The 27,093-nt window shown below is 54.3% G+C and overlaps 8 protein-coding genes across 8 annotated transcripts; 6 read left to right on the forward strand and 2 right to left on the reverse strand.

Annotated features, from left to right (window-relative positions):
* Positions 1-54: 54 nt before the first annotated feature.
* Positions 55-908, forward strand: PG998_007980 (glutathione S-transferase; the record flags this gene model as incomplete). Its single annotated transcript, XM_066874796.1, has 2 exons — positions 55-83; positions 143-908. 2 exons carry the CDS (start codon positions 55-57, stop codon positions 906-908), a joined length of 795 nt encoding a protein of 264 aa, XP_066730741.1.
* Positions 909-1,404: 496 nt separating this feature from the next.
* Positions 1,405-5,056, forward strand: PG998_007981 (carbohydrate esterase family 9; the record flags this gene model as incomplete). The annotated part of the gene is made up of 9 exons (XM_066874797.1): positions 1,405-1,999; positions 2,071-2,716; positions 2,768-2,897; positions 2,956-2,993; positions 3,048-3,189; positions 3,241-4,152; positions 4,255-4,338; positions 4,409-4,580; positions 4,785-5,056. The coding sequence occupies 9 exons, from the start codon at positions 1,405-1,407 to the stop codon at positions 5,054-5,056; spliced, it is 2,991 nt and encodes a 996-aa protein (XP_066730742.1).
* A 421-nt stretch (positions 5,057-5,477) lies between these two features.
* On the reverse strand, positions 5,478-7,121 carry PG998_007982 (COP9 signalosome complex subunit 1; the record flags this gene model as incomplete). The annotated part of the gene is made up of 5 exons (XM_066874798.1): positions 5,478-5,717; positions 5,770-6,534; positions 6,594-6,874; positions 6,940-6,984; positions 7,052-7,121. The coding sequence occupies 5 exons, from the start codon at positions 7,119-7,121 to the stop codon at positions 5,478-5,480; spliced, it is 1,401 nt and encodes a 466-aa protein (XP_066730743.1).
* Positions 7,122-11,177: 4,056 nt separating this feature from the next.
* Positions 11,178-14,429, forward strand: PG998_007983 (Fungal specific transcription factor; the record flags this gene model as incomplete). The annotated part of the gene is made up of 5 exons (XM_066874799.1): positions 11,178-11,437; positions 11,587-11,633; positions 11,694-12,389; positions 12,576-13,531; positions 13,584-14,429. 5 exons carry the CDS (start codon positions 11,178-11,180, stop codon positions 14,427-14,429), a joined length of 2,805 nt encoding a protein of 934 aa, XP_066730744.1.
* Positions 14,430-15,508: 1,079 nt separating this feature from the next.
* Positions 15,509-17,304, forward strand: PG998_007984 (Xaa-Pro dipeptidase; the record flags this gene model as incomplete). Its single annotated transcript, XM_066874800.1, has 6 exons — positions 15,509-15,561; positions 15,632-15,672; positions 15,744-15,870; positions 15,923-16,341; positions 16,392-16,863; positions 16,932-17,304. 6 exons carry the CDS (start codon positions 15,509-15,511, stop codon positions 17,302-17,304), a joined length of 1,485 nt encoding a protein of 494 aa, XP_066730745.1.
* A 394-nt stretch (positions 17,305-17,698) lies between these two features.
* PG998_007985 (concanavalin A-like lectin/glucanase domain-containing protein) lies at positions 17,699-19,124 on the reverse strand (the record flags this gene model as incomplete). The annotated part of the gene is made up of 2 exons (XM_066874801.1): positions 17,699-18,944; positions 19,012-19,124. The coding sequence occupies 2 exons, from the start codon at positions 19,122-19,124 to the stop codon at positions 17,699-17,701; spliced, it is 1,359 nt and encodes a 452-aa protein (XP_066730746.1).
* Positions 19,125-20,145: 1,021 nt separating this feature from the next.
* Positions 20,146-21,605, forward strand: PG998_007986 (family 57 glycosyltransferase; the record flags this gene model as incomplete). The annotated part of the gene is made up of 3 exons (XM_066874802.1): positions 20,146-20,327; positions 20,393-20,886; positions 20,944-21,605. 3 exons carry the CDS (start codon positions 20,146-20,148, stop codon positions 21,603-21,605), a joined length of 1,338 nt encoding a protein of 445 aa, XP_066730747.1.
* A 1,608-nt stretch (positions 21,606-23,213) lies between these two features.
* PG998_007987 (uncharacterized protein) lies at positions 23,214-26,687 on the forward strand (the record flags this gene model as incomplete). The annotated part of the gene is made up of 6 exons (XM_066874803.1): positions 23,214-23,216; positions 23,280-23,345; positions 23,418-23,476; positions 23,547-23,565; positions 23,627-25,545; positions 25,601-26,687. 6 exons carry the CDS (start codon positions 23,214-23,216, stop codon positions 26,685-26,687), a joined length of 3,153 nt encoding a protein of 1,050 aa, XP_066730748.1.
* Between the last annotated feature and the right edge of the window lie 406 nt (positions 26,688-27,093).

Consider the following 27,093-nt stretch of genomic DNA (forward strand, 5'->3'; position numbering starts at 1 on the left):
CACCGCACAGGCTCACCTCTTCCTTTTCAACGCGAATCCCATCGTCTGAATAACATGGCGCAACCAAAAATCAAGCTTTACTGGTACTTGCCCTACTTGCCCTCCTTGGCCGTGGCCGAGAGAGAAACTAACCCTTTGGCAGGCTTGAGAAATCCAGAGCGCAGAGCATCCTCTGGCTGTTGGAAGAACTCAAGCTGGACTATGAGCTCGAGCTCTTCCATCGTAACAAGGAAACCATGCTTGCGCCTCCCGAGCTGAAACAGATTCATGCCTTGGGCAAGTCGCCGGTCATCTCTATCACACCTACAGATGCCGCCACCACCGGCGCCAAGCCCATCGTCATCGCCGAGACGGGCTTCATCACGCAGTACCTCTGCGAGCACTTCGCACAGGGCGGCGCTCTCATGCCCAAGCGATACCGCGACGGGCAGGACGGTCAGGCAGGCGGCGAGTCGGAACAGTGGATGCGCTGGCAGTACTTCCTGCACTACACCGAAGGCAGCCTTATGCCCGTGCTGATCATGGCCATGGTGCTGGGCAACCTTAAGGGCCCCAAGGTGCCCTTCTTCGTGCGCCCCCTGACCACCATGATCGCGAACCAGATCTTCTCCGCCTTCGTCTTCCCCAACGCCAAGACGCACCTGGCCTTCCTCGAGCAGCAGATCACCACCTCCGGCGGCGACTACATGTGCGGCGCCCAGCTCACCGCCGCAGACATCGTGCTCGCTTTCGGTCTAGTTACGGGCAAGGACCAGTTCAGCACGTTTGGCAAGTGGGAGCAGCCGCCCGAGAAACTGTACCCCAAGCTCTGGGCCTGGATGGAAAGGATGGAAAAGGAGCCAGGGTACCAGAAGTCGGTGGAGAAGATCAAGTCGATCGACAGCAGCTACGGAATCAAATTCCCCTAGAGGCGTGGACGTACCAAGGAGCAGCCAGTACTCAATCGACTTTAATGGGAGATGAGCGATGGAGTCGCGTTCGCCGAAGCACAAATGATAAATTATGTAGCATAAGTGAAGATGGAGTCGCAAGACGACTCATGAATGTTACTTTATCAATCGTGCGTCGCTCGAATACCAGAGTCATCATGAGTATCAGATTATATCACCCAGTTTCCCATTACGCAGTTCAAAGTTCGTGTCGTAGGCGTCACATACGATCGTGGTATACGTACATGGATATATGCGGGGAGACGTCAGCTCCTTCTTGTTTGGGCTTTGGGATGCTACCAAATAACGGGTAATGGGGCAATGGCGTCAGCCTACTAATTCTTCCGCGGAGGTTCTTCTCGAAAAGACCTCGCCATACGCTTCCATGAAGTCTGTGCTAATACTCCTATACTCCTGATGTACCCAAACTAGGCTGAAGAACAACTGAGAGATTGTCAGAGTGAGTTGTGAAGCTATGGCGTCTAAAGACGCAGATTGTCCTTCTGTGTCGCCTCCGCCCTACGAGGCAAGGGCCTACGCACATCACCGTCAACCACGCTTCAGATGCAGATCACGCAAGGCTTGTTCGATCCCAGTCTTCCTTGGCCTAGTTCTCGCTCTCGGCGTCTCGTATTTCTGCATTTTGCTTGAGAGAGGGGTGGTCATAGGTCGCAGGCCAACCAAGGAGTTCATCTCACCGATAGCCACCGCCAGGTTCGCAGCGGCCTTGGTGGCATGTGACGCTCGTAATAGTCGCCCAGCCGAGCCCAGTCCGGAGAACAGAGAGGCAAACTCGAGATGGAATGCGGCCCGAGGGCAAGGCGAGACTGTTATCTTGCGTAATGCGACCCTGTTCGACGGAGAGTCTTTCATCTTGGATCCTGTCGATATTATATTCTCCAAGGGTCTCATCACATCCGTCATGCCTTCATCAAGCGAAGACCTAACAATCGAAGGGACCAAGGAATTCAACCTTCGGGGTAGACATGTAACACCTGGCTTGGTGGACATGCATTCGCATCACACGACCGGATCGTGGCCGGGAACGTCTCCCAGTGAAGATACCAACGGTAAGTATTGCTGTGACAATGACCATGAACCTATATGTCAGAGTTCGCGGGGAGCTAAAACCCCGGTACAGAGATAAATCCCATGTTCGGCACACTTACGCCATTCCTGAGAATCATTGACTCGATGAAGGCATATGACAAATCAACCAGAGTCATCGCCTCCGGTGGAATCACCACCAGTCTCATACTTCCAGGCTCGGCCAACACCATGGGTGGAGAGGGGGCCGTGGTAAAGAATGTGCTCCAGTCGGGGGACTCGGGCGAGTACGTGGTTGAGGAGATGCTGCTCGAGCGCGGCATCCCTGTGCAAGACCGGCACCGCTACATGAAGTTCGCCTGCGGTGAGAACCCCAAGCACTCGTACGACCACGTCCGCTTCGGGCTGGCCTACATCCTGCGCCGTCACTTGAGCCGAGCCAAGCAGTTGATGGAGAGACAAGATGAATGGTGTGAGGCGGCTGCCGTGGAGGTATCATTGAATGAGGAAACTACCGCGACAGAGCAGGCCCATCTCCCAGAGGATTATCCCGAGGAGCTCGAGCTCGAATCCACGATTGGTCTCTTGAGCGGTCGCATCGCGATGCACAACCACTGCTATGAGTCGGAAGATATGGAAACCATGCTCCGGGTCACTCGGGAGTTCGGCGTACGGGTTCGCGCGTTTCATCATGCTATCGAGGCTTGGCAAGTCCCCGGAATGCTGAAGGCTTACGGAGAGTAAGTTGCTTGCTGTGGTTTCAGGAGAAAGGGGGCACCCATACTGAACAGGTTTGGCGACAGAAACATCACAGTTGCAACATTCGCGGAAATAGCATTATACAAGCAGGAGGCCTACTATCCGAATCTGTACGCTGGTGCGATATTGGACAAACACGGGGTTCCAGTTGCATACAAGTCGGTAAGACACACTTACAGCTGAGCTACCCCGTGACGCAAGGATATTGACGTCAAAGTAGGACCACTTCTTTGAAAGCACCAATGCGAAATATATCCTGTATGTTCGAAACCTCATATTACATGCCTGAAATATTGAATTCACAGGATCCAGATCACAGGCGGCCGTCGGTCATGCATTCCACCTTCCTGCCGAGAAAGCGTTACAAGCGGTAACTTCAGTGCCGGCGAAGGCCATCGATATGGCGCACCGGGTTGGCTATGTGCGCAAAGGGTACGATGCCGATATAGTTGTTGTAAGTGTATATCTTTAGGACAAGTGATAGCTATCCTGACATGGGCCAAAGTGGGATTCACATCCATTATCCATCGGCGCCACTCCGCAACAGGTCTTCATCGATGGGGTGGCCACGCTCAAGTCTGAAGATGTCGAAAAGGCAACTGGGTCATCCATGGATGCACACGCAGCTCCATTAGCCCCTGTTGATGAGCCAAAGATGCGTATCAGGAAGACAGGGAAGGAAGTCGACAAGTTCTGCACCTCAGCAAGGAAGAAAAGCCAGAGCTTCGTCATCCAAGGCATCAGAAAATCCTTCCTAGACAACTACCCTCAGCTGACTAGAGGCGTTTCGATCTCAGGGGGATCAGCAGTAAACCTCACCTTGGTCATTGACAAGGGCCAATTGTCTTGTCTGGACACCCACGACGTGTGTGAAACAGCCGCGGCTTCAGTGGCCACCCATGGAGGCAGTGATAAACCCATATATGTGCAGCTTCAGCACGGGTATCTTCTCCCTGGCCTGACGGCGGTAACCAACTTGATCGGCCTCAAGGAGATCGCCACGCAAGCGTCGACCGGAAACGGAGCCGCCGCGGTCAAGGAAGTGCGGGATCCCGAGTCCATCGACCACGCCAAGTACGGTGCCTACCTCGAGGGCAAGGGTTTCGAGCGGGCGCGCGTGGGCGGCGTCACGCGTGTCATCACACCGCCCGAGCTGGGATCAGACGGGATGCTGCAAGGGGTCTCGGTCGGCCTCAGAACCGGTGGCAGACGGACCCTCCTCGACGGGGGCATCTTCCGGAGCGACGTAGGCTTGCACGTCGTCATCGGCAACGCGAATAAGGCCAAGGGAAGCGTGAGCCAGGCCATCCAGACGCTCAGGGTCATCCTGAAGGAGAACAAGGGGAAGGCCAACGAGAGCGCGTACGGGCTCGTGGCGAATGGGCGCATGCCATTACTCGTATCCGTGGTGAATTTGGTATGTTTTCTATTGTCGATCGATTTTAACGGTCTTAAACAAGAACACAGATATAAGGAAGACAGCCTATAGTACTGACCTGTGCGTCGTCAAATCATACAGGCTGCTACTCAGCAGATCATCGCCATCAAGCGAGATTTTCCCGACGTTAATATCGTTCTCAACGGCGGACACGCAGCGCCTCTGGTAAGTGGTTGCGCAAAGCACCCTGGTCTAGCCGAAAGAAAAATACTCATTTTCTCTCCATCCCATACAGGTTGCTACCGAACTTGCCAATGTTGGGATTTCCGTCATTCTCTCAGCTACACGGCCGGGCTTTGCTACTTGGGAGGGCAAGGACTACCTTGTAGGGCCTCCTCTGACACGTAGCCCTGCCAGCGTTCTGAGCGAGGCAGGCGTCCTCTACTCTATCGCGGTGAAGGGCGACTGTATGTTTTTCTGTCTTTCTACTGTCATTTTTGACCCATATCCCAACCTTACTACTGTATGATTCAATTCTGTGATAGGCCAAGGCCTCCACATTGACTCCTGGAAGCCGTGGCCTGTTTTCTCGCATTTTCGCTTATTTTCTCTTTCGTTTCTTTTTCTCAACTCTAGATCTAGAGGCTCTTGCTGACCCGAAGTTACCCCAGTACCCGAAGGCGACTCCCGAATACAGAGCCTGGCCCTCGAGGCGGCATGGGCTGCCAAGTACGCCGGACTCAGCGACTACGAGGCCGTCCAGCTGGTGTCGAAAAACACGGAAGAAATCCTAGGGCTGGAGCCGAGCAGGGACCTGGTGTTGTGGGAAAACAACCCGCTGCAGTTTGGTGCCTCCGTGGTTTTGTCATTTGAGGCGGATCAAGAAGGAACGCTGATGGTGGCGACGTGCTGGCCGGATGATGATGCGGATGACACCATCTGAGGCACCTGGCCTATGAATGTAACAAAGGTCTCTGTAGAGGCAGCCCATGGTTAAGCACCAGCCACTGTTATCAAATTGTGACTTCAGGGAGAAAGATAGGATGGGTTTCGTTTAAGAGCGGTTGTCCTACCGAATGGTGAAAGACGCAGCCACTACCGCTTACAGGAGAATAGGGGGATGCAGTGTTTAAGTGCCACAGAATGTGGTTGAACCTCATATTACTAGATGCATTCATACTCCATAGGGCCAGCTTGCGAAGCTTGACACTCGCACTTCGCCCATAGAGGCCAAGTCTCAAGTACTGACTGGCTGGCCAACGTCTTGCAAAAGGTAAACCATCTATCACAAATCCATATTTATCCACACCCTTGAACGCCCGCAATGCCTCGCTAACTGCCAATTACCAAATCCCATAAGGGCTTTATCCAGCGGTAGACTCGGCCTGACTTAACTGCCTCCGTGTATCATCGAACCAGGTCTCGCCAGCAATGCCGGGCAAGGCGCTGCCTTGACTCTTTCGATTTCCCTTTACTTCAAGGTCGGCGGCCACAATGTTCATTCGTCGTATTCGCTCCAGAGCTTCAGTCTCGTAAACCTTGGCCGTCTCGAGTCCCTTCTTCTGCATCTCAATTCTGTCGTCGGTTGATACGGCAACCAAAAGCTAAGAAATAAGTCAGCATACAGCCCAGCAACTGGGGTACGAGTCCGATTACCTTGTCAATGGTGTTGATCCGAGCCTTGAGCTTGCCGCTCCGGATCATGGCGATGAGCTCTGATTCCAGCGATTCACCTGGTTTGGCAAAGGACTTGTGCATGCTTTCCAAGGTAACACATGAGAAGGGAATGAAGTATTGCACAATGCATTTATTGCGAATGGCTGAAAAGATTGCCGGCACATGCCCCTGGAGGTGGATATCCAGCAGATAATCGGCTCGATAGCTTTCGAGGATGGAAAGACATGCCGAGTAACGGCCATTGACGAACATGGACACAGCCTTTCTGATATGGGGCTCCAGCTCCAAGTAGTTCCGGAAATTCGAGTTATCCAGAACGCGGGATTGCAGTTCTGAGCGGTCCATCGAGGCAAGAGCCAGTAGGCCACCGTATGTGGCTACGTCGTTCAAACTCATAATGTCGTTGCAACTCTGGCAAATCGAAGGATCTCCAACCTCGAGGAAATTCCTGGCGGCCTCATAGAACTTGTCGGAATGCAGGTTTGCGATGCCCGTCACCAGCTTTTGGAATGGCTGGTGAAGCTTCTGCTCATCGTCACTCATGCCATTAGTCATCATCTTGCCGACGTTTGCTAGCACACTCGGCCAGTCACGTCTCTGGAGGACTATGCCAATAAGGTGCTTAGTAACGATCAAGATATGAGCCTGCGTGCTGGCTTCAGGACGCATGCGAAGGTAAGCGTCTGATGCGGCTGCCAGCTCGCCGACTTGCTCGAGATGCTCTCCCAAGTCACGCAGACCGATCTACTCTTGACATTAGCCACGTGAACTAGAGACTCCAGCCCGCGTTAACAGCTTCTTACCCGTATGCTCTCCTTCACTAGGTTGTTCTTGTACTGCTTGAGCTCAGCCTCCAAGCGAGCTGTCTCAATCTTGTTCGCCTTTTCCGTCATCTCGACCCAAGCGGGGTCCCATTTGGATTCGGGCTCATTGGGAGCGGCGATTCGGATGCATTCCCATGCGTCGCGATATCTCTGAACATCCTTTCCCTTCTTGGCCTCGGTAATGGCAGCTTTAAGGGCGTCGACGCATAAGGGCACTGAGCTGCGCCCAACCAAGAGCAGGCGGTCGAAGCAGGTGCGTCCTAAGATAAGGCTTGTCAGTATATGCCAGAGCAGTACACTGGCGGGCGGACAAGACTGTTCATACCTCGGTAGTTGGCAATGTAGAGGTCAAGATCAAGCTTCGGTGTCTCTATTGGGCGGTGTCAGCTCCCGACGTACAACAGTTGCCGTCTAATATAAGTGGAATGCGGGTTTACCATTCACAATGACGCCGCTTTGATTCTCGATAATGGTGAAGAAGTGTAGAATAGGGTCGGCCGACGCCATCTTTGCTAGACGATCCAGCGACAGGGTTGCTGCCAAACGTCTGTCATAAAACCGTGGGGTTTGGATGGCTGGAGGTAGCGGTCGTCCAAGATGCAAGTCGAGTTGTTGGGACGTGGTATTCACCAAGGGTTGGAGAAGGATAAAAACAAGTAGAGGATGCCGTCGCGAGAGGGAGTTGCACAATGGAGAATACGATGCTCAAATGCGCATACTCTTGGTGTTTCGATGTTGTGTTGGTGAATGGTCGTATGCAAGAGATAATGAATTGACTGTCTGCAGGCGCAAGGCAGACAAGCAAGCTGGAGTGGGGATTGGCGGGCGTTGGAATGCGCGGCGGATGCGGCCTCTACCTTCGGGATGGAGGGGTAGCTTCAGCCTCTTGACTGCCTAGCTGCTAGGCAGCTTCTGTCAGCCACCACAGTCTCGTCACACTTCTAGGCACTGATGATTTCCGAATTCCGTGACTGACTCTTCATGGGCCACTTCGTACTCGATCGGCCTTACAACACCACCATACATACATGCCTGGTGCTACCAATTTTTATACCAGCACGACACGCCTTTAGTGCTGCTAGTAAATCAGGGCTTGGCATGCTGTGCTGGCTCCCTTGACACATGCAAGCACCCCCTAAACAAAATACTCTCAAACCTGATCGTAGACAGCAGTGACCTCACGAGTCGCCTGCTACCCTGTGATTCCGCCCAGATTCCCAATTCAGATTAGGAAGAATCTGTGGTGTGATTTCGGGCGGGACGCTCCAATCATCTTATTGTGAGGAATGGACTGGGGGGTTCGTCTACTGCAAGACCAGTGAGGAGAAAAGCTCCCAATCAACTGTGCGGGAGATACATTCACGGCAGGTTTGTGTGTTGACTCGAAGACCTGCTCTAGCTCTCTGACTCTTGGTTGGCCCAAAGCCAAACATCGGAAAGCCAAGGTATGGCTTGCAGTATGCCGTACTGCAAAGGAAGGCGGCCGGGGAAGGGAACACATTTCCGTCTCTGGCAGGTCCGGCTCTGGGCCGATGGATCTTAGGGAGATTGGCCGTAGCCGTGGCCGGCAAAATGCTTCCAAGTGCCCATCGCATGCGGCGTCCGTTCCTGTTGCACCTGCTCACAAACGGGCAGCGGGCGTGCCACCCCGTTGTGGAATGCTACGATGATGCGCCGGGTTTCCACTATTCGCGCCGGATCACCGAAACCGAAACATGAGACTACAATCCGGCTATCCGGCACAGGCGACCCTGGTACATTGTCCACACTAAATGGCGCCAAGCCTCGCAGAACGCAGGTAAGGACTTGGCTCAGTCTTTTTCCCAACATTGGAGGCCGCAAAACGGTGATGCTCTGGCTCCATTGCCCGAAAATCAAGTCGGCTAGGTTCAAACATGATCCCTGATAGGCTACGGAGTAGATAGGATAGAGAATGCACTCCCTCGCCTCGGCAACACCTGTCTTGTTATGTGGTACAACTACACAGAGTCTCTAGTTAAACGCAACACCAGTAGACCAGACACCGCAAGCCCCTAGCCAAAGCCACCAGCAGCCGGGCTAGCTTTTGGACGCCACTCCCACATCCCGAGAGAAGTGCGGGATGCTGGGTTGGTCATAGCATATGTATGGAAGCAAGCAACCCACTGGACTTATCCCGAGGTTGAGTGCCTAAGGCAAAGCACACAGAGGTGGAAGTCGGAACTACCAGATGAGATCAACCAAGCAGGATATGTTCCTCGGAGATTAAAGCCATTGGCTCGCTTACATGGCGGTATTGACGAGTGTTAAGTGCATTGTGACAGAAGCCTGCCCGGCAGTTATGACCTCTAATCGTGTCAGACGCTTGCCGTTTGCCAGGCCAGTGCAGTGAGTTCAATAGGCCGGTAGGCCAGGTTAGTTGACTTTGGGCGTTTGGCGGTTCGACAGTAGGGTCTGACAGGCGCACGGAAATACGTTATGAATGGTGCCAGTGAAAGGTGTGGTGGAAAACAAGGCACTTTTTTTTAGCGAATCTTCATCGCCAGGTGGCTGCAAGGACGCCCGAAAATAGAAGCAACTCCCCTGCCAGCCTAAATTGGGACAGTACATGTAGTACTGAGTAATGACGAAATACAATATGATGCTAACGCGAGAAATGTCGTACTTTTCTTATGGGATTATGAACCCCATTTTGCGGTGCTTTTTCTCTGTCGTTCTGTCTAGTGATCTTGTCTTGAGATCTACATCGGTGCCGGGTTCTGCACAAATTGAACCAGTCCTCGTTGTTGTGGTGTCTGTCGTGTCGTTTGCTCAAACATGATCTTGGAGAGGACGGACGCAGATCTACTACATACACTGGGTTCCTCGGACGGTGACGCACCACAAATAGCCCCTGGGGATTTCAATTCAAGATGGGCGCCCCCTGGGCTTACATACTTGGGCGGAGGCGGCTGACTCCAAGTCTCCAAACTCCTTGTTCCCCCGCTCTACGGGTTTTGTCAGGTCAGAACGCGGGCCCTTCTGGTCCGCAAGCGCGCCCAAGTCGACGCAGAATCTACAGTATGTGGGTGGGTGCACGATCGATTCGCATACGGTGCGGGCTTCTTCAGTGGCGCGCCGCGGAGATAATCGATGTGGCCTTGTAGCCAGTGGCTAGCTAGGACCAGCCTCAGTAACGGTTGGTCAATGGATGGATACAAGCATGCATTCTCGACCACTACAGCAGAGAATTCATTCGATTGATTCCATACCCAGTCGCCAGTAGTACTACTACCAGATGCCGATGACCAGGCCGGACCTGTCGAAGCTAACTGTACCTGAATCCCACCCACCACCCCCCAAATCTACGTTTGAATCAGGGCTACAGTGGAATATCCGCCACTAGGCCGCAAAACCGATCAGTTGCCCCGTCTCCGATTGGTCTTGACTCGTACCCAGCTCCAGCCAGCTCCAGCTGCTGCACCCATTAGCCATCAATCAACAGTACATCTACACTGAAGACGGTAGGCCCGTGGCGTGTGGATGGACGTGGTGGTGCGTGGGCCATGCACCATGGAATACGGTATGTATGTATGTACGTACATCCCATACCCATACCCATACCACTTCACTTGTTCTGCATACATTCAGTACCATTGATCCATAAACTTGCCATAACATTCAACACAAAGACACCGCGTGCAGGGCCTGCTCCCAGGACTGCCTTGACTCGATTTTTCCCTCTTCTTCCATGCATTCCCCATCCCCCCCTGCCGCCAGGACCTGAAGATCCGAAAGACCTAAAATCCTGAAATCTCCCTTTGTTTGGCTGCTGGCTGCCTCTCTCTTCAATTAACCCCTACCAGCTACCGGCGCCAGGGTACAACTCCTACACAATCTTTATTCCACCCCGTTCTAAATCTGCCTTTCATTCTACCTACGTAATTGCACGTCGAACTACGCTACTACCGTCCACTAGTTCTGTCCCGTTCATATCTCAGTTCCATCCCCCCTGTCTCCAAAAGTTCAACTACCTGACGTTAACCGATACTACCACTCACTCGCTACCTGACTGGACTACCTTCTCCTTCTCAATCAACCAACGACACTTCTTTCGTAGCGGCATCTGTTCCGCTGCCACCCAAGACGCCCGACCCAACCGCACCTCTCTAGTTTCCTCATTCACTCACTTGCTCAACCACCGACTCGCCCTCACACCCTGTACTCCCCATATCTGCTTGTTCTACTGGGGCGTTTTTCTGCAATGCGCGGCGGTGCTGGGTCAGTTTAAATCAGCCAAAAACTTTTGCCTTCTCCAGTAATTCCCTTACCTGACTGAACAGTGGTCTCGGGTAATCGGCCCCAATTAATTCATTTGGGTACCTACCAGCGCACTTCGTTCCTCCTCTCCCTCTCTCCCATGAGCGGGAGGCTGCGATTATAGGCCCGCGGCAATCTCGTCCATGATGCTAGGGAGGCATCTCATGTCGATTATACGAATCCAAGCATCCCACAAAGGACGCGCCTTCCCAAGAGCGATCCAACAACCCCACCAATCGTCGTCATCCGAGGGAGACGGCTACCCCCACCCAATCGACTCTAGCCATGCCTCCCTCATCACAACACTCGCAGACTCTCGCCTCGGTCCCCGAGTCTCCCATTAAGGGCGAGCATGTTGACGTTCCCGATCTTGACCTGTCCGATGTCGAGGATGTTTCCGATGGCCAGTCCGCAGACGAGTCGTCGGGGAACCTATCGCAGCAGAAGGGAAAGGGCGTTGATAATGGCGAGACTACGTCTGCACCGCTGCAGAAACGGCGAAGGGTCACCAGAGCCTGCGACGAATGCCGGAGGAAGAAGATCAAGTATGTCAACCGTCCGTATAAATAAAACTGGTCCAGCTTTGGCCCGAGCCGAGTTGGAGAAGGGCTATGCGCTCGTTGCGCGGCATGCCGCAGCACACGCGCCAACTGCCAATGCCATATCCAGTCTTCTACTAACCCTCGGTTTACAGATGCGATGGCAAACAGCCGTGTACCCACTGTCAAGTCTACAGTTACGGTAAGTAGTCTCATATCCGAACTCGCCCCTATGTGGCTTTGGATATTGATTCAGTTGCAGAATGTACCTACGACAAGCCCTCCAACCGTCGGAGGAATCCGGCGCCCCAATACATAGAGGCTCTCGAGAGCAAGCTACAGCGTGCAGAAATGCTGCTTCGCAAGTTCATGCCAGATGTCGACCTCAACGACCCCAGCCTTGATCCTTCAGTGCAACAGGAATTCCGCATGCGAGATAAGGCCAGAACACAACGGCAGCGCCTCGTGCTGGATGACACGTCCTCGAGCTCCTCGTCAATGCTGAGTGGACAACTGATGTCCATGATTCCCAGCCTTGGCTCACTTGACCTCAATGACAAGGGCGATTACGACTTCCACGGCGTCTCTTCGGGCGCAGTATTCTTCCGAAGAATGAAGGACCACTTCCGCACGCTTCTCGGCCGCGATTACCAGGTTCCTTTGCACGCTCGCGGCCGGCGATCCGGTAACATACTTGGGCTTGATTCTCCGAGATCGTCAATGAGTTCGCGATGGGACATGCCAACAACAAGCACCAATATATACGATATGCCTCCACTCGAGGTCGCGCGAACACTATGTTCATATTCCTTGAACTATGCGACCTGTCTGCTGCGCATTGTTCACATACCCTCCTTCATGTCTTTGCTGGAGACTCTTTACGCCAAGCCTACGCATGAATTCGATCGTAACGATAATAAAAACCTGGCGCTTGCATACTCCGTCATGGCTTTGGGGTGTATGTACAACGTGCCGGATGGGAAGGACTCAGCAAAAGGCAAAGCCTCCCCCTTATGAGCTGGCCATAGAACAAGGGTATGAAAGTTTCTTGCTGTACCCTGTGATTCGTGCTAATCTGACCTGAACAGGCTCAAATATTATACCTCCGCACGAATATTACTGAATGATCCTACCGAATGTCGAGATTTGGCATCCCTCCAGGCGCTCCTGTTCCAGATTTTTTTCATACAGTCCATGTCGAACCTGAGCACCTGCTACGGATTTGTTGGAATTGCTTTACGATCCGCCTTGCGGATGGGACTGCATCGCAATCTGTCCAACCTCAAACTTAACCCCATCGAGACGGAATCGAGACGGCGGGTTTTCTACGTATGCCGCCAATTGGATATATATGTTTCTGCGCTCCTCGGATTTCCCATGCTACTGAACGACGACGACGTCGACCAGCTGCTACCGACGCCAGTTAATGACGAGTATATCACGAAAGATGGCATTCTGCCCGTGCCGCCTGGAACACCGTCCTTCTTTGAGGCCTTCAACGCGCATTCCCGACTGATGGACATATTGAGCCAAATCATACGCCAGGTCTACCCATTGAAAGGGATGGATAGCGTCGAGGAAGGCACAAAATCCAGTGCGTCGTACATGATCAAGTACTCCAAAATCAAAGAGATGGAGAAGAAGCTCCAAGAATGGTACGAGGAACTTCCGGTTGCCTGGCGGCCAAACTCCTCGGGTACGGAAGAGGTTCTTCGGGTCCGAAATCTGCTCCGATTTGCATACGCACACGTACAGATGGTACTGTACCGACCTTTCCTGCATTACGTTTCTCCGCGAATCTCGGCGGGCAAGAAGGTTGACGATCGCGCATATGCGTGCGGCGCTGCTGGTATCAGCGTTGCCCGAAATATCATGCAGATAGGAACCGAGATGCGGAAACAGGTTTCCCTGGTTGGGCCTTATTGGTTCACCTTTTTCACCGAGTTCTTTGCCATCATATCCTTAATATTCTTTATATTGGAGAACAAGGAAAAGCCTGGGGTAGTAGATCTTATGGCCGATGCCGCGGCAGGAAGGGAGATGATCAGCAAGCTTGCGCCAAAAAGCATGGCGGCGGATCGCATCACGAATGCGCTCAATGTAAGTTTCCCCTTGTCTGGTCTTTTACATACGGGCTTCTAACCGTCCCAAGGTCCTCTTTGAGGGACTTCCCGACGATCTGAAGAAAGTCCGAGTTAAGTCCTCGGCGCCTTCGAAGAAGCGTTCGGCTCCTGGCGCAAAAGGCGGTGCCATTGCAACTCCATCGCCCCCGGTTCTGCATACGCGAACGCACCGTCGTAAGGATGACACCAGCCGTTCAAGAAGCGGTTCAGCCAAGCCCGCCAGATCATCAGTTGGGCCGGGCTCATCTCACGTGTTCCCCGACGTCATGGGTCTGCAAACTCAGGACCTTAGCTCGTCGAACTTCTCGCCGACGGTTCAATCCATGTCGCCTCTGGAACTGGCATCGGCAACGAGCAACAATGTTGACGCCTTTTCTACGAATGGCATGCACCAACAATCGCACCACAACATGCACCATGGAACAAATGGTGATATGAATGCTCTCAGTAGACTTGGAGGCATGGTGTTTCCTCCGGAGGACCCTCTGGCGTACCCCAACCAACCGAGAGCCGACTTCGGTTTCCAACAACATATGAGCCCCTCACTCAACCCAAATGTCAGTCACGCGCCCGATCCGTCGCAGTACTTCACGACGGGACCGTATGACGGCATCGAAGGCCAGCTGATGGGCCCACTTCCCCCTTATCTCATGCAAACGCAGAGCCAGGCGGTGTTCGACTTCCCCTCGCAGATGTACTCGGACCCGATGTTCATACCGATGCAGCCCAGTCGGCCGTCCATGCAGGCTCCGCCAACGCAGCGTCTTTCCAGCCTCCAGCAACGACAACTGGCAGCGCAGAATCGACAACACGACACGACGCTGGAGACGTTTGCAAACACGCCGTGGTCTGGGATTTTCCCACACCTCGACTAGAGTGGAGCGCATATAGATACCCTTGTAGCGATTTGAAAGAAGAAAAAACATAGGGAAACGGAGTTTGGTGGCAACCTGGGCGGATCATTGGGACGCATGGATGGACGGCCAATTCGGCCGGCATAACACCTTGCGAAAACGGGGAAACGGGACCCATGTACAGTTATCCGGGACATACACGATAACGTCAGATGGTTGACGTTCTTTGGCGTGGTAGCTACGACGTTGCGAAGGTGAAGTAGGTACGAGAAGAAACTGGTACACTGCTTGAGTGGCCTCAACCAGGCTATGCACGACGGCCTCGGGGACGGGTATTAAGAAGTGGCGACGACCAGGTATTGCGGCTTGGTAGGTGTGAGTTTTGACAACGACGCATGCTAGTTGCACTATGAATACGGCGCCGATCTTTTGGAGGGTTGCCCAAGGCACAAACAGGTAGCATCATGGCTGGCAGTTTCGGTTCTGTTCGTCTTGTAGGCGTTTGGTTGGTGTCACCAAACTAACGAGACTGCATTCTGGCATTTGAAAAAAGAGCCTGGCGATATCGTCACTTCATGTCCTTGAACGCCTGCCTGTCTTGGGCTGGCATGAATCATGCGAGTCCTTGTACATGTAATATTATAAATACAACACGAAACTTATAGACCCAAATAATAATCATTGGATTAATCTCTACGGTAAACCATGATCAGTATAAGTGTAGATGGATGGATAGTGGACGTGAATCGTAGTGAGACGACTGCTGCAGGCACTTCTTGTCAACCAACCCCAGCTGGTTGCTAGTGGGCGGGTGGTGGTGGCAGCTCAACGTCGTCTCCAAAGCGGACCTATCTCCAATCACCAAAACACCTGCCAGATACGGCTTCTCAACTTACACCTACACTTACACTTGCATAGCAAAAGGAAGTCCGATGTATATGTATGCACAACCTATGTAGATTTGAGATCTCTCTGGCAAGTCCCGGACCTCAACCCACTTGACCTACTACGACGATCCTGTCTACTGCCTCGTCCGACGGACCACTGCCCTCTCGTTGCCATTCACCCGTCGCCCACCTTGGACCGGGCAATCATCAAGAATGGAGGCCATTGTCGATTGCGATATCGTCTCAATTGACGAGTTCGATGCGCTGTATGTATTATTGGCACTCAAACGGCAGGGTCGCCTTTATCGTAACCTGGCTGATACAAGAGAACCATAGTGCAATTGAAATCAGAACATCGACGGCTACCAAGTATCCTGGTAAGTTGGCACCATTGCTGAACTCTGGAGGTCCCATCACTGCAGCCGACTAACATCCTGCTGGCTACCAGCCAGGGAGCATGCGAAAAAGGCCGGCAAGCAATTAGGCGTCAAGAGCGGCCTCGTCTACTTGCCTGGCGAGGGTGTATCGCAATGGGAGGACTCGGACATGGGGCCACCGTTCCGGCAGCGTCGCTTGTAAGCTGTCCTACGTTACACTACAGTTGTTCGTGAACTAACAGTATGTCAGCTTCTATTATATGAGCGGCGCCAACTTCCCGGGATGTGCTGTCACCTACGATATCGGCGCAGACAATCTCACCCTATGGATCCCCTACACACCCCCTTCGCTGGTCCTCTGGTTCGGCACAACCCCGACCCCGGACGAATGCCTCGCCAAGTCCGACCTTAACAATGTAAAGTATATTGCGGACCTACCCAAGTATCTGAACTCCACGCTGGAGGAGGCCGGCTCTCTCTTTGTGCTGCGCGCGGAGCAGATCCCCAAGTCCCTGGGCCTCGGCTTGCTCAAACCCTCCATCAAGATCGACACGAGCGCCCTGCTGCCGGCTATGACTGAGGCGCGCGTGGTCAAGTCCCACTACGAGGTGTCTATGATCCGGCGGGCCAACGACATCTCGTCGGCGGCGCACCGGGCCGTCTGCGAGGGTTCCGCCGCTATGCCAACGAGTGCGAAGTTGAGGCGGCGTTTCTGCAAGGTTGCGTCGCCGAGAACGCCCACATGCAGTCCTACCCTGTCATCGCCGGCTCGGGCCCCAACGCCGCCACGCTGCACTACGACGCCAACGACGAGCCGCTCGCCGACCGCCAGCTCCTCGTCCTCGACGCTGGCGCCGAGTGGCAGTGCTACGCCTCGGACATTACGCGCACGCTGCCCATCGGCGGTCGCTTCACCAAGGAGGGCAGGGCGATTCATGATGTGGTTACGCGCATGCAGGACGAGTGCATCGGCATGATCGCGCCCGGCACCGGGTTCCGCGACATGCACCTTCACGCGCACCGGGTTGCGACCGAGGAGCTCCTCAAGCTGGGGATCCTGCGCGGCGGTGGCGGCGGCTCGCGCGTTAAGAAGACAGTTGCGGAAGTGGTGGAGGAGGTTCTCGCGACCGGCCTGAGCAGCGCCTTTTTCCCCACGGGCTGGGCCACCATGTTGGGCTCGAAGTCCACGACGTCGCCGGCAAGCAGCGCCTCATGTCAACCGTGTCGCCCTGGACTGTGGGCAGTACTGGTGGCAGTAGGAAGAATAAACGGGATATGATCCTGCGCGAGGACCTCGTTCACATGATGAAATCGTCCGCCAATGCCGCCGCAGGTGATGCTTCTTTTGGCTCAACTGCTGCTGCTGCTGCTCAAGTGCTCGGTCGGCCCCTGGAGCCCGGCATGGTCGTGACGGTGGAGCCCGGCATCTACTTCTGCCGCGAGTATATCGAGGCCTACTACCTGAGCAAGCCCGAGCTGGCGCGGTACATCGACACCGAAGTGCTTGGCCGCTACTGGAGCGTTGGCGGCGTGCGCATTGAGGACTGCATCCTGGTCACCGAGGACGGGTACGAGAACTTGACGACGGCGCCTAAGGGAGAGGAGATGCTCAAGATTATCAATGGGAAATAAGTGGCCGGAGTTTTACGTCAGTGAGATTTCTTGTATTTTTCTAGATGCTTTCCTGATATTAAGCTCCCGCATAAGGAGAGCTATAGTCGGCCGGTGAGGACAAGGTTTGTCACACCTTTGGCGGCGATTTGTAATACATATCACGGCAGGTTTTCATGCACGTTGACCAGATTTTGAAATTCACATGATCGATTGAGCTTTATCGAGGGCAAAGAACTATAACATCATGGGCCCGTCCACAATGCCATAAAACATGGTTAGGCCCCCATGCCTCAATATACAAACAACATCGCTAAGCCGTGCCTTGTATGCTTCTTTTCTCTCTATCCCTCTTCCTCTATCCCTCTTTCTCTTTCCCAGCTTCCTCAGGGGTATCTACCATTCACGAGCCAGCCTACAGGTACTTCTTCGGCGAAGTCTTCTTCCGCTCGTACAAGATGTACGCCGCGATCAACATGATCTGGGTGCCAATGATGACGAAGATGAGGGTACCGTGCCGTGGCGAGGTCTGGACGGCTACGTGCTCGAGCATAGTGCCGTGGGAGTCGCCCAGGAGACGCTTGATGTTGTTTTCCGAGTCGGTGACCTTGCGCGAGACGTCGCGGAGGTCGTTCTTGAGGTTGACGACGTCGCGGTCGATGGTGTTGAGCTGGTTCTGCATGCCATCGAGGCGGTCGAGCTTGGCCAGGAGCATCTTCACGTCGTGAATTGACGACGACGTCTCCTCGTGGCGCTTCTCGCCAATGGTGCCGTGCGACGCCACGGTGCGGAAGATGGTTGACAGGTGGTGGTTGATGCTCTGGATGCGGTTGTGCAGGTCGGCGAACTGGGCTTTGGTACTGGTGATGGTGTCGGCCGACTGGTCGGGGATGGAATCGTCAAAGGGCTCGTTTCCGTTGTTGCCTCCGCCCCTGGGCATGTTCTTCTCGCTGTTGTAGCCGCCCCGGTTCATGACAACCTGATCTTGGTTTTGCTGCTGTTGCTGTTGCTGGTGGGAGGGAGGAGCTCCGCCCTGCGCACTCAGGTCCTCGGTCATGACGACCATCTTGAAGACCTCAAAGGAGTCCGGGTTGTCGGCGCTCGCGGCGGTAAGACCAAAGTTGTAGCCCGTGGGCAGGCTGACCTTGTCCGTCTCGAAGCAGAGGCGGCCGTCGATCTCGACCTTGAAGTTGTTGTGGCTCTGGCGCAGCTTGATCTGCGACGGGCGGCCCAGGTTGCGGTAGCTGTAGTCGCAGTGGCCGAAGGCCAGGCTGTCGACGCTGGGCTGGGTGCGGTAGTCGGTGTTGCCGTCGTTGAGGAATCCGCGGATCATGCCGGCGCCGCCACCATAGCGGTCAACCACCAAGGCCAGACCCTCGAAGCGGTTGACCGTGTAGATGCTCGCGGAGCCGACGTCCTGTGCGCCCCGCCGGACCAGCCAGATGTTGAAGTTGCCGCTCCCCCGCTCGGGCCCGTTGGCCCTGAAGTCGACATCGGCGACCCATTGGGTGTACTGGTTCGGGTTGTCGCCCCATACGGCGCCTCGGGCGTTTCCAGGCGAGGGCTGGGTGAGGATGACTTTGTTGGAGAGTATCTCGGGGGTGTTGGGCTGTCCGTGTAAGGTGAAGCCGGGGACTGATTGCTGGCCTTGGGGGTTTATCCTAGGCGACGAATGGTAAGCTCAAGGGGAAGCAGGAATCCCGGGTGCGCTTTTTGCTTCCTATTTACCTTCCACTGTAGCCAAAACTGAGGTTGTCTACCAGAAAGTTCTGTGCGGCTTCTGCTGAACCGGCAGCTGCGACCAGCCAGGCAGCTAGCACCGAAGGAGGTGTTGGGCGCATGGTCTTTTTTTATGGCGATCCAGCACCGTCTGAGTAGAAAGAAGAAAAGGTGACAAGCTCGGGCGAGGCTGTAGAAAGAGGGAAGCAATCGAGAGAAACGGGTGACAAACCGCTGCTATGAGAATACTGGGTGGTGGTGCTGGAACGGGGGACTGGACAGTTTTATGTTTAGACCCCTGCAAGATATTGTACCTATGTGGATGGGCTGAGGACACTTTGCTCGCAATTGAGCCGAATGATGGGCTGCTGCTGCTGCTGCTGCTGCTGGGCTGGCCTGCCACAAGGCCGCTGCAATAAACCGGATCGCCGGGATTTGCTATCACACATGATTCCATCGACACCCTTGGCATTGCATTCTCCAAGCTCAAAAGGCATAAATCTGTAGAGCATCTTACTATTGTCCGAAACGGCAGTCTGTTGTAAAGCTCGGCCAGTGGACGATGGTGGCAGATGGTGATAAATCCAGGCTGTCAGCTGAGACAATTGGCCTGGCCAAATCATCAAATTATCTGGGGTAGCTGTGATCCAAATTTGATGCAAGTACTCATGTACCCTGCAAGCTATCCATCTAGCCATCCCTAACCCCCTGTTGGTCGGCCATTGTTGATCCCGACCTACAGACACAATTGTTCGCTGTCAACACTACCACTACAGGTGGAAAATCAAGTCGCCCCTTCACGTCGTCGCGTCCGTCAATTGACTGAATTGCGCATGCGCAGTCCCTTCCGAGAGTTCATGGCTGGATGCTTCTAGATAACGCCTTCTCCAATGTCACTGTCGCCATGACGGAAATCCATCCCTCCTTGGGCTCATGCGCCATTGTCGCAGCCGCCTTGAAGATCCTTCTCTTCCCTGCCTAGTAGGTTCACCATCTCCCCCTCCGCACAGAAATATACTGGACCACGGCACGAGCTGACTCCGTACCCAAAAGCAAATCTACCGACTTTGAGGTCCATCGCAACTGGTTGGCCATCACCCACAGTCTGCCAATCTGGGAGTGGTACTATGAGAAGACTTCAGAATGGACTCTGGACTACCCCCTTTCTTCGCCTACTTTGAGGCGGCCATGTCCCAACTTGCCAGATTGGTCGACCCCATGATGCTTCGGGTTCGTAACCTCGAGTACGATAGTTGGCAGACCGTTTACTTCCAGAGGTCAACTGTCATTGCAACCGAACTCATTTTGGTCTACGCCCTTCAAATGTGAGTGTTTTCCTGCCAGCTCCGATAAGCTACGACTTACAGTGTGTGTGTGTGTGTGTGCCAAGGTTCATCGACTCGGCTCATGGGACATCAAGACGAGCTGCGCAGGCAGCCGCCGTATCCATCTTGTTGTCGCCCGGGCTTCTCATCATTGACCACATCCATTTTCAGTACAATGGCTGCATGTATGGGATTCTGATCGCATCCTTGGTTCTGGCCCGACACAAGTCTGGTCTCCTCTCCAGCGGCCTGGTCTTTGCCGCGCTGCTCTGTATGAAACACATATATGCTTACCTAGCTCCGGCATATTTCGTGTTCTTGCTCAGGACCTACTGCCTGTCCCCTAAGTCCATTTACAGGATCCAGTTCTTTAACTGCGTCAAGCTGGGATCCGGCATCGCCGCCATCCTCGGGCTAGCTTTCGGCCCATTTGCCATGAAGGGGCAGATCCCTCAGATTCTGAGCAGGCTGTTCCCTTTCTCTCGAGGTCTCTGCCATGCCTACTGGGCACCAAATGTGTGGGCCATGTATTCATTCGTGGATCGACTCCTGATTACTGGTAAGTGCCGCCAAATCCAGCCCGTTGAAAGACTTGACATCTGACAAACGCCTGTAGTTGCGCCACGAGTCGGGCTCTCTGTCAACCAAGAAGCATTGAAGAGCGTTACCAGAGGTCTAGTCGGTGATACGTCGTTTGCCGTGCTTCCGGAGATCACGCCCCGCATCTGCTTCGCCCTCACTCTCCTTTTCCAAGCCATCCCGCTTACTAAACTGTTCCTGCAACCCAGTTGGGAGGCTTTCATCGGAGCCGTTACTCTGTGTGGCTATGCGTCCTTCCTGTTCGGCTGGCACGTACACGAGAAGGCCATCCTTCTTGTCATAATTCCTTTCAGCCTCATCGCGCTGAGAGATCGCCGTCATCTCAGCGCCTTCCGCCCTCTGGCAGTCGCTGGTCATGTCTCCCTGTTCCCGCTGCTGTTCACCCCTGCCGAGTTCCCCATCAAAACCGTGTATACCATTTTCTGGTTGATGCTATTCTTGGTCATGTTTGACCGCTTGGCGCCCGCCTCAAACCGGCAACGCTTCTTTTTGTTTGACCGATTCAGCACACTCTACATTGCAATCAGCATCCCCCTTATTGTCTACTGCTCTCTGGTCCACCGGATTGTCTTCGGCAACCGTTACGAATTCTTGCCTCTGATGTTCATGAGCTCCTATACGGCCGTGGGAGTCGTGGGAAGTTGGCTGGGTTTCATGGGGGTATATTTCACGTCATAGACATAATAACGTGATTCGGCAAGACGGAATAGAGAGAGAAGTAGATATTCATACCCAATAGAAGGTGCATCTTACAATGGCAGTTGGTATATGTTGGTACGTAGAATGCAAGTTCGCCCGGCTCTCTGTTGGCCTACGAGGCAACTGTGATATACAAAGTGGTATGGGAACCCAGAGAGTTGGGAGCCTATCTATCTGGAACGAGACTCGGGTGCTGGTGTCTCCTTGCCAGAGCCATGGTTTCATTGAAGCTGGGCAAGGGCTGCTGTAGGTTTCGTATGGAGCAGGCCCTGCTGCTAGGGAGGGTCAAGGTTTAAGGCCCTCATTCCCTGACTAGAGCAACGGCAGGGCTACTCCTGCAAGAGGCCCCAATTCTTCGCAAGGGAGACGCAAGCTCAGAATGAGAAGAAACAACAAACAAAAGCATGACAATCCACAGCACCGGGGTTTTGAACGGGCTGTTTCGAGCTTTGATTTGTATGGGCTTACGGGAAATGACATGCACAGTGGCCCACAGGCCGCATGGCAAGGGAGGGGTGGTAGACTGTATACTACTCCTATAATATGCTGCCGGATCACCTAAATGGGCTCGACGGCTTAGGGAGGGCATCCAGGAGATGTAGACACAGACTCTCGAGCTTTTATCCGGCTGAGTGCAACATGACGGCCGACGCACACGGATTGAAGGCGGTCTACTAAGGTGGCCCCCCGGGGGAGAAGCTTGTCGAGGATTGAGGGACCTCTGATGGACCCCCGAGCGTCGAAAGGTCGTATATGGCGGGTGGCTGGGGCAGATGGGGGGCAAAAGGGGTGGTTCCAGGCTCGTTGGAACGGCCTGTCGCCGGCGAGTCGATCGACTATAAGAACGTGGGTGAAAAGCGGACAATGGGCTTCTCGATGGTTAGTAGGAGCTCGAGGCGATGGGGAGGTGGTCTCGGTGTATTAAGTGGGACGGACGAAAGCGCAGACTTGCAGAGAAGAAGAGTTGCGCCCCACCAGCAGGGGGGAGTGGCATTGAAAGGGCTAAGGTATTGGCTGCCGGCATTGTCTACCTCTCGCTACCTCTTCTTCTTTAACTACTAACCTACTACGTTGGGACCTTGCTCTGCTTCTTCTCTACTCCCCTAGTTTTATTTTTCCCTCCCTCAACCCAGACCTCGACGCAGAACACAGCCTGTAGGTCCGATGCAACTCCCGTCGATCCCTGATCCTCTGCAGCCGCCGTCTGCAAACCCATTTAGCCCACTTACACCGGCTTAGACGCGTCTTGATTCGCCCTGACCGCGTTTCCGGCGCCTCGTGAGTATGTGCAAGCCCGCCCGTCCTCCTCCCACACCCGGAACACACACACATCACAACCTGCTAGCATAGCACCCTGGTTGGACCACCCCCGAGATCCGCAAATTCCTTCCCAAAACACTGCACCCGGCTTTCCCGCCCACGACCACGCACTTTGCACTTTTTATTCCTCTACAACCTCCAAGACATCCCATCCAAACCTCCTACAACCAGACTTATACGTCACAAGGCTGACCTTCAGCCTTGCAGCTCAAATTCCCAACTAGCTGCCCTCCGGGGTCGCGACTACCACCACTCGGTGCCACCACCATGGTAAGTCTCGACGCGACCCTCGCTCTAACCACCCCTGGCGACAGCTTCTAACTTGTCCCAAAGGTGCTCTTCAAACGAAAACCGGTGCAGCTCCTGGAGACGCCTACTATCCAAGATGAATCCACAGAGGTACCTTTTTCAATCTATACATTATACATGGGGGCAAGCACCAATCCGGAACCGGGACTAACGCAACCTCAGGTTTGGCATATTGAGCAAACGGGGGAGATCTTCACTTCATACGAAGAATACCTGAACCGGTAAGTCACATTTGTTCCATGGCGCATCGAGTATGGTATAATCCTACGCCTTGCTAACTTGCCCCTCCAGCTTGGACTTCTATAGTCAGGTACATAAAGCCCCCGCCTGGTTCAGAGCGCCGCGCATTGCGATACTAACATTCCCCGTAGCCGCGATTCATCTGCCAAATCACTGGCCACTCCGGGCTGACATTCTTTGACGCGCTTAAGAGTGAGGTATGTTCAGTCCCAGCGCAGTTATATACTCAGAATGGCAAATCATGGGATACGCGACTGGGACCGTCTAACCGCGTCGAACAGCTCACCGGCGCACAGGAGGTCGACCAGGCCTTCCCCGAAGCCATCAAGGGCCCTGTCCTGCGGCGCATCCAGTTTCAGACTCTTTCGAGGATCGACCATCTCGTCGACATGATCTACGAAGAATTCAAAGATGACTACTACCCCGGCGAGCCAGTGACGATCCACCTGATGAGCGGAGAGCGCGTGACGGGAGTGGTCCGAGACAAGACAAGATTCGGTAGCCGACTCGCGCCCGACGGAACTATGATTCCTCCCTACATTCGATATATCGCTAGCATTGATGATCGACCCAACGAAGAGGCCGTCGTCGACGACAAGCACTGCCACCGGGACAAAAAGGCCTTCACCAAGTCCGTTATCCGGTCATTCATCAAGAAGACGGTCACGCGCGAGGCATGGAATGGCGCCCCCTGGCTCGTCAAACACGATGTTGCGCAACAGTACCACATCGACACCCGAGTTCCTGGCCATCTGCGCTACGACACGAAGCTCCTCGAACGGAAACAGAACCAGGCCCAGAAGAAGGCGCATAACCCCAACCATTGGCCTGAGATGTCCAATGGCCACGGGCCTGTGCACAATCTGGGACCCGCGCGCCTGCCCGAACTCAAGCCCGCCCCGAAGAGCCATCTCACCAAGGTGCCGAAGCACTCGCATGGGCACCCGTCGCCCGAGCTACCACTTATGCCTCCCACCAAAGGCAACAGACAAGCTGTATTTGTCGGCCGAGAGCCTGGCTACTTGCCCGGAAACAATCCGTTCCAGTTCCCCGTGTCGTTCCGGACCAACATGCCGCCGCCGCCGCCTCCGGTGTTCATTCCGCCCGAGCCGGCACCCCCGCCTCCTCCGCCCAAGTACCCAATCGAAGATTTGCAACTCGAACCTCGCGATGACTATGTCCGGCCCGCTCTCAAATTCCTGTGTAGCGACCCACCCGAGGGTATTGTGGACAGTGGTGCTAGGAATGACAAGATTCTCATGAAGTCGATCGGACCCCTGCTGGAGACCTGGGATACGCTCAACGTCTACTGCGAAATATTCAAGCTTGACTCGTTTACATTCGATGACTTCGTGGAGGCCTTGGAAGTGGCAACCGACGAGACACCCTGCCAATTGTTCACCGAGATACATTGCGCTGTCCTGAAGCATATCGTCAGCTCCGAGGCTGATGGCGGAAAGCTCCAAATCAATCTTCCGGAACTTGATGAGGACGAGGATGAGGAGGACGAAGAGGAAGATGAAAGCATGGAAGCAACTCCGGAGCCCGAACCCGAGCCCGAACCCAAGCCGAGTGGTCGTACTACTAGACGCAGTCTGGCCAAGGCCGAAGCCGAAAGAATACAAGCTGAGGCAGCTGCTGCGGAGAAGGAGAAGGAGGCCGAGGCCGAGCCCGCTCTCAAGCATCGCGCTACCCAAGCCCTGGCTGATTTTGACTGGGTGGAGCATCTCAAGAAACGAGATTTCCAGGAGGGCGGCTGGCAGTTGATCATGGTAGGCCTGCTCTACCAATTATCCAAAGAGCCCCGCGAGACTGAGGTCTGCGAGGAGCTCTTGAGTCACCTTGTCCCCGCCGATGTCGAGCCATCTCGAGAGACGGTGCAACAACACTACAGCGCTCTCGACTTGAATCTCCGTATCCAGGCGCTTCAGATCATCTGCATGTTGACCATCCAAACCAAGGCTGTTCGCCAGTACATGGAAGAATGCGCAGAGACGATGACGAGCTACCGGAAAGAGAAGATCGAGTGGCAAAGGCAAAGAAAACAAGCGTAAGTCAAACCTCTCCGTGCAAGTGGTTTTTATCAAATACTAACTTCCTTCCAGTATAGAGGACCTTAAGCCTCTGAACGACCAGCGGAAGCTTCTCCTGCCCGACAATACACCCAAGGTGGAAGAGGAAGCCAAGACCAATGGAGACGTTAAGATGGCTGATGTCGAGGAGTCTGCAGCAGAGCCTAGTGAAGAGGCGGCCGACAGTGACGAGGAGGCCCACGCGCGCCGGAGTCTCCGACGTGGCGGCGACAGAGCCGCCGAACGTCAGCGTAAGCGCGAAGCGGAGGAAGCCAAAAAGAAAAAGGAGGCCGAATTGGCGGCGAAGATGCCAAAGCAATCTAAGCAATTCATCAAGGTGGTTAAGGACATACAGAAGAAGGAAGATTACATCAAGCAGTGCGAAGAGGAGATCGCCACCCTCGACAACGACCTTCGCGAGGCCGACTGCGGGCGCACACGAGTACTGGGCAAGGATCGCTTCTGGAACAGGTACTACTGGTTCGAACGCAACGGTATGCCATACGGCGGCTTACCAAACAGCTCCACTGCTGAGGCATCCTATGCCAACGGGTGTATTTGGGTGCAGGGGCCCGATGAGATGGAACGAGAGGGATATATTGACCTCCCGGCCGACCTGCAGGCCGAGTACAAGGCCCAGTTTAAGGTGACAGTTCCGCAGCGGAAAAAGATGGAAGAGGGCCGCACAAGCGTGTTCAACGCCCACCAATGGGGCTACTACTCGGATCCGGGTGATGTTGACCAATTGCTCAACTGGCTCGATCCCCGCGGCTACAACGAGCTCAAGCTCCGCAAGGAGATCATGGCTTTCAAGGACAAGATTGTTACCAACATGGAGAGCCGAAGCAAATACCTCGGTGCCGCGCCCGAGGAGAAGGAGACGGAGAAGAAAGAGGAGCCGGTTAAGGAGTCGAAACGCATGAGCACTCGCGCTAAGAACCAGCCGTCCCCCGAACCCGCCGCGTTCCGGTGCCAGAACTGGGCCAATACGATGGCCATTGAAGAGCTGGGCCATCTTCACAGTGAGCTCCCGCCGCCCCCGCCACCCAAAAGGGCAAGGGGGCTCGCAAGTCTCGCGGCTAGGGCTTCTTGCCTGCCGTTGGAACGACGTTGGACCTGAGGTCCCCAAGGTTTCTGGGACAAAGGATTCGAAAATCTCTACGATGCATTGCAAAATACAGCCAATACCACGATATTGGAATTTGACACACGATAAGGTTCTTTCCATTTAAATAGACTGGCTGGCGTTTCGTTCGACTTTCTGGAAGGGGGACATGCATGAGATGATTCGGGCATTAAGGTGCATTGGGCAAGCGAGCGAGAGAGGTCATTTTGAGAGACAAAAAACGCACAACCATTGGCGGAGCGGATGGGGTTTTCCCCTGCTCCTTGAGTGGTGGTTCGATGGTTTACGCGAAGCTGGAAGGAGGATAGCAGATAGATGGCATTTTCGTGGTTTGGGCGCGGCACGGCGTTGGCGTTGCGCTGCTGCATTGCGCTGCATTGCATTGCATTTACGCTACTTA

Source organism: Apiospora kogelbergensis (assembly GCF_038363985.1).
Source record: "Apiospora kogelbergensis strain CBS 113332 chromosome Unknown utg000005l_segment0_segment0, whole genome shotgun sequence".
Lineage (NCBI taxonomy): Eukaryota > Fungi > Ascomycota > Sordariomycetes > Amphisphaeriales > Apiosporaceae > Apiospora > Apiospora kogelbergensis.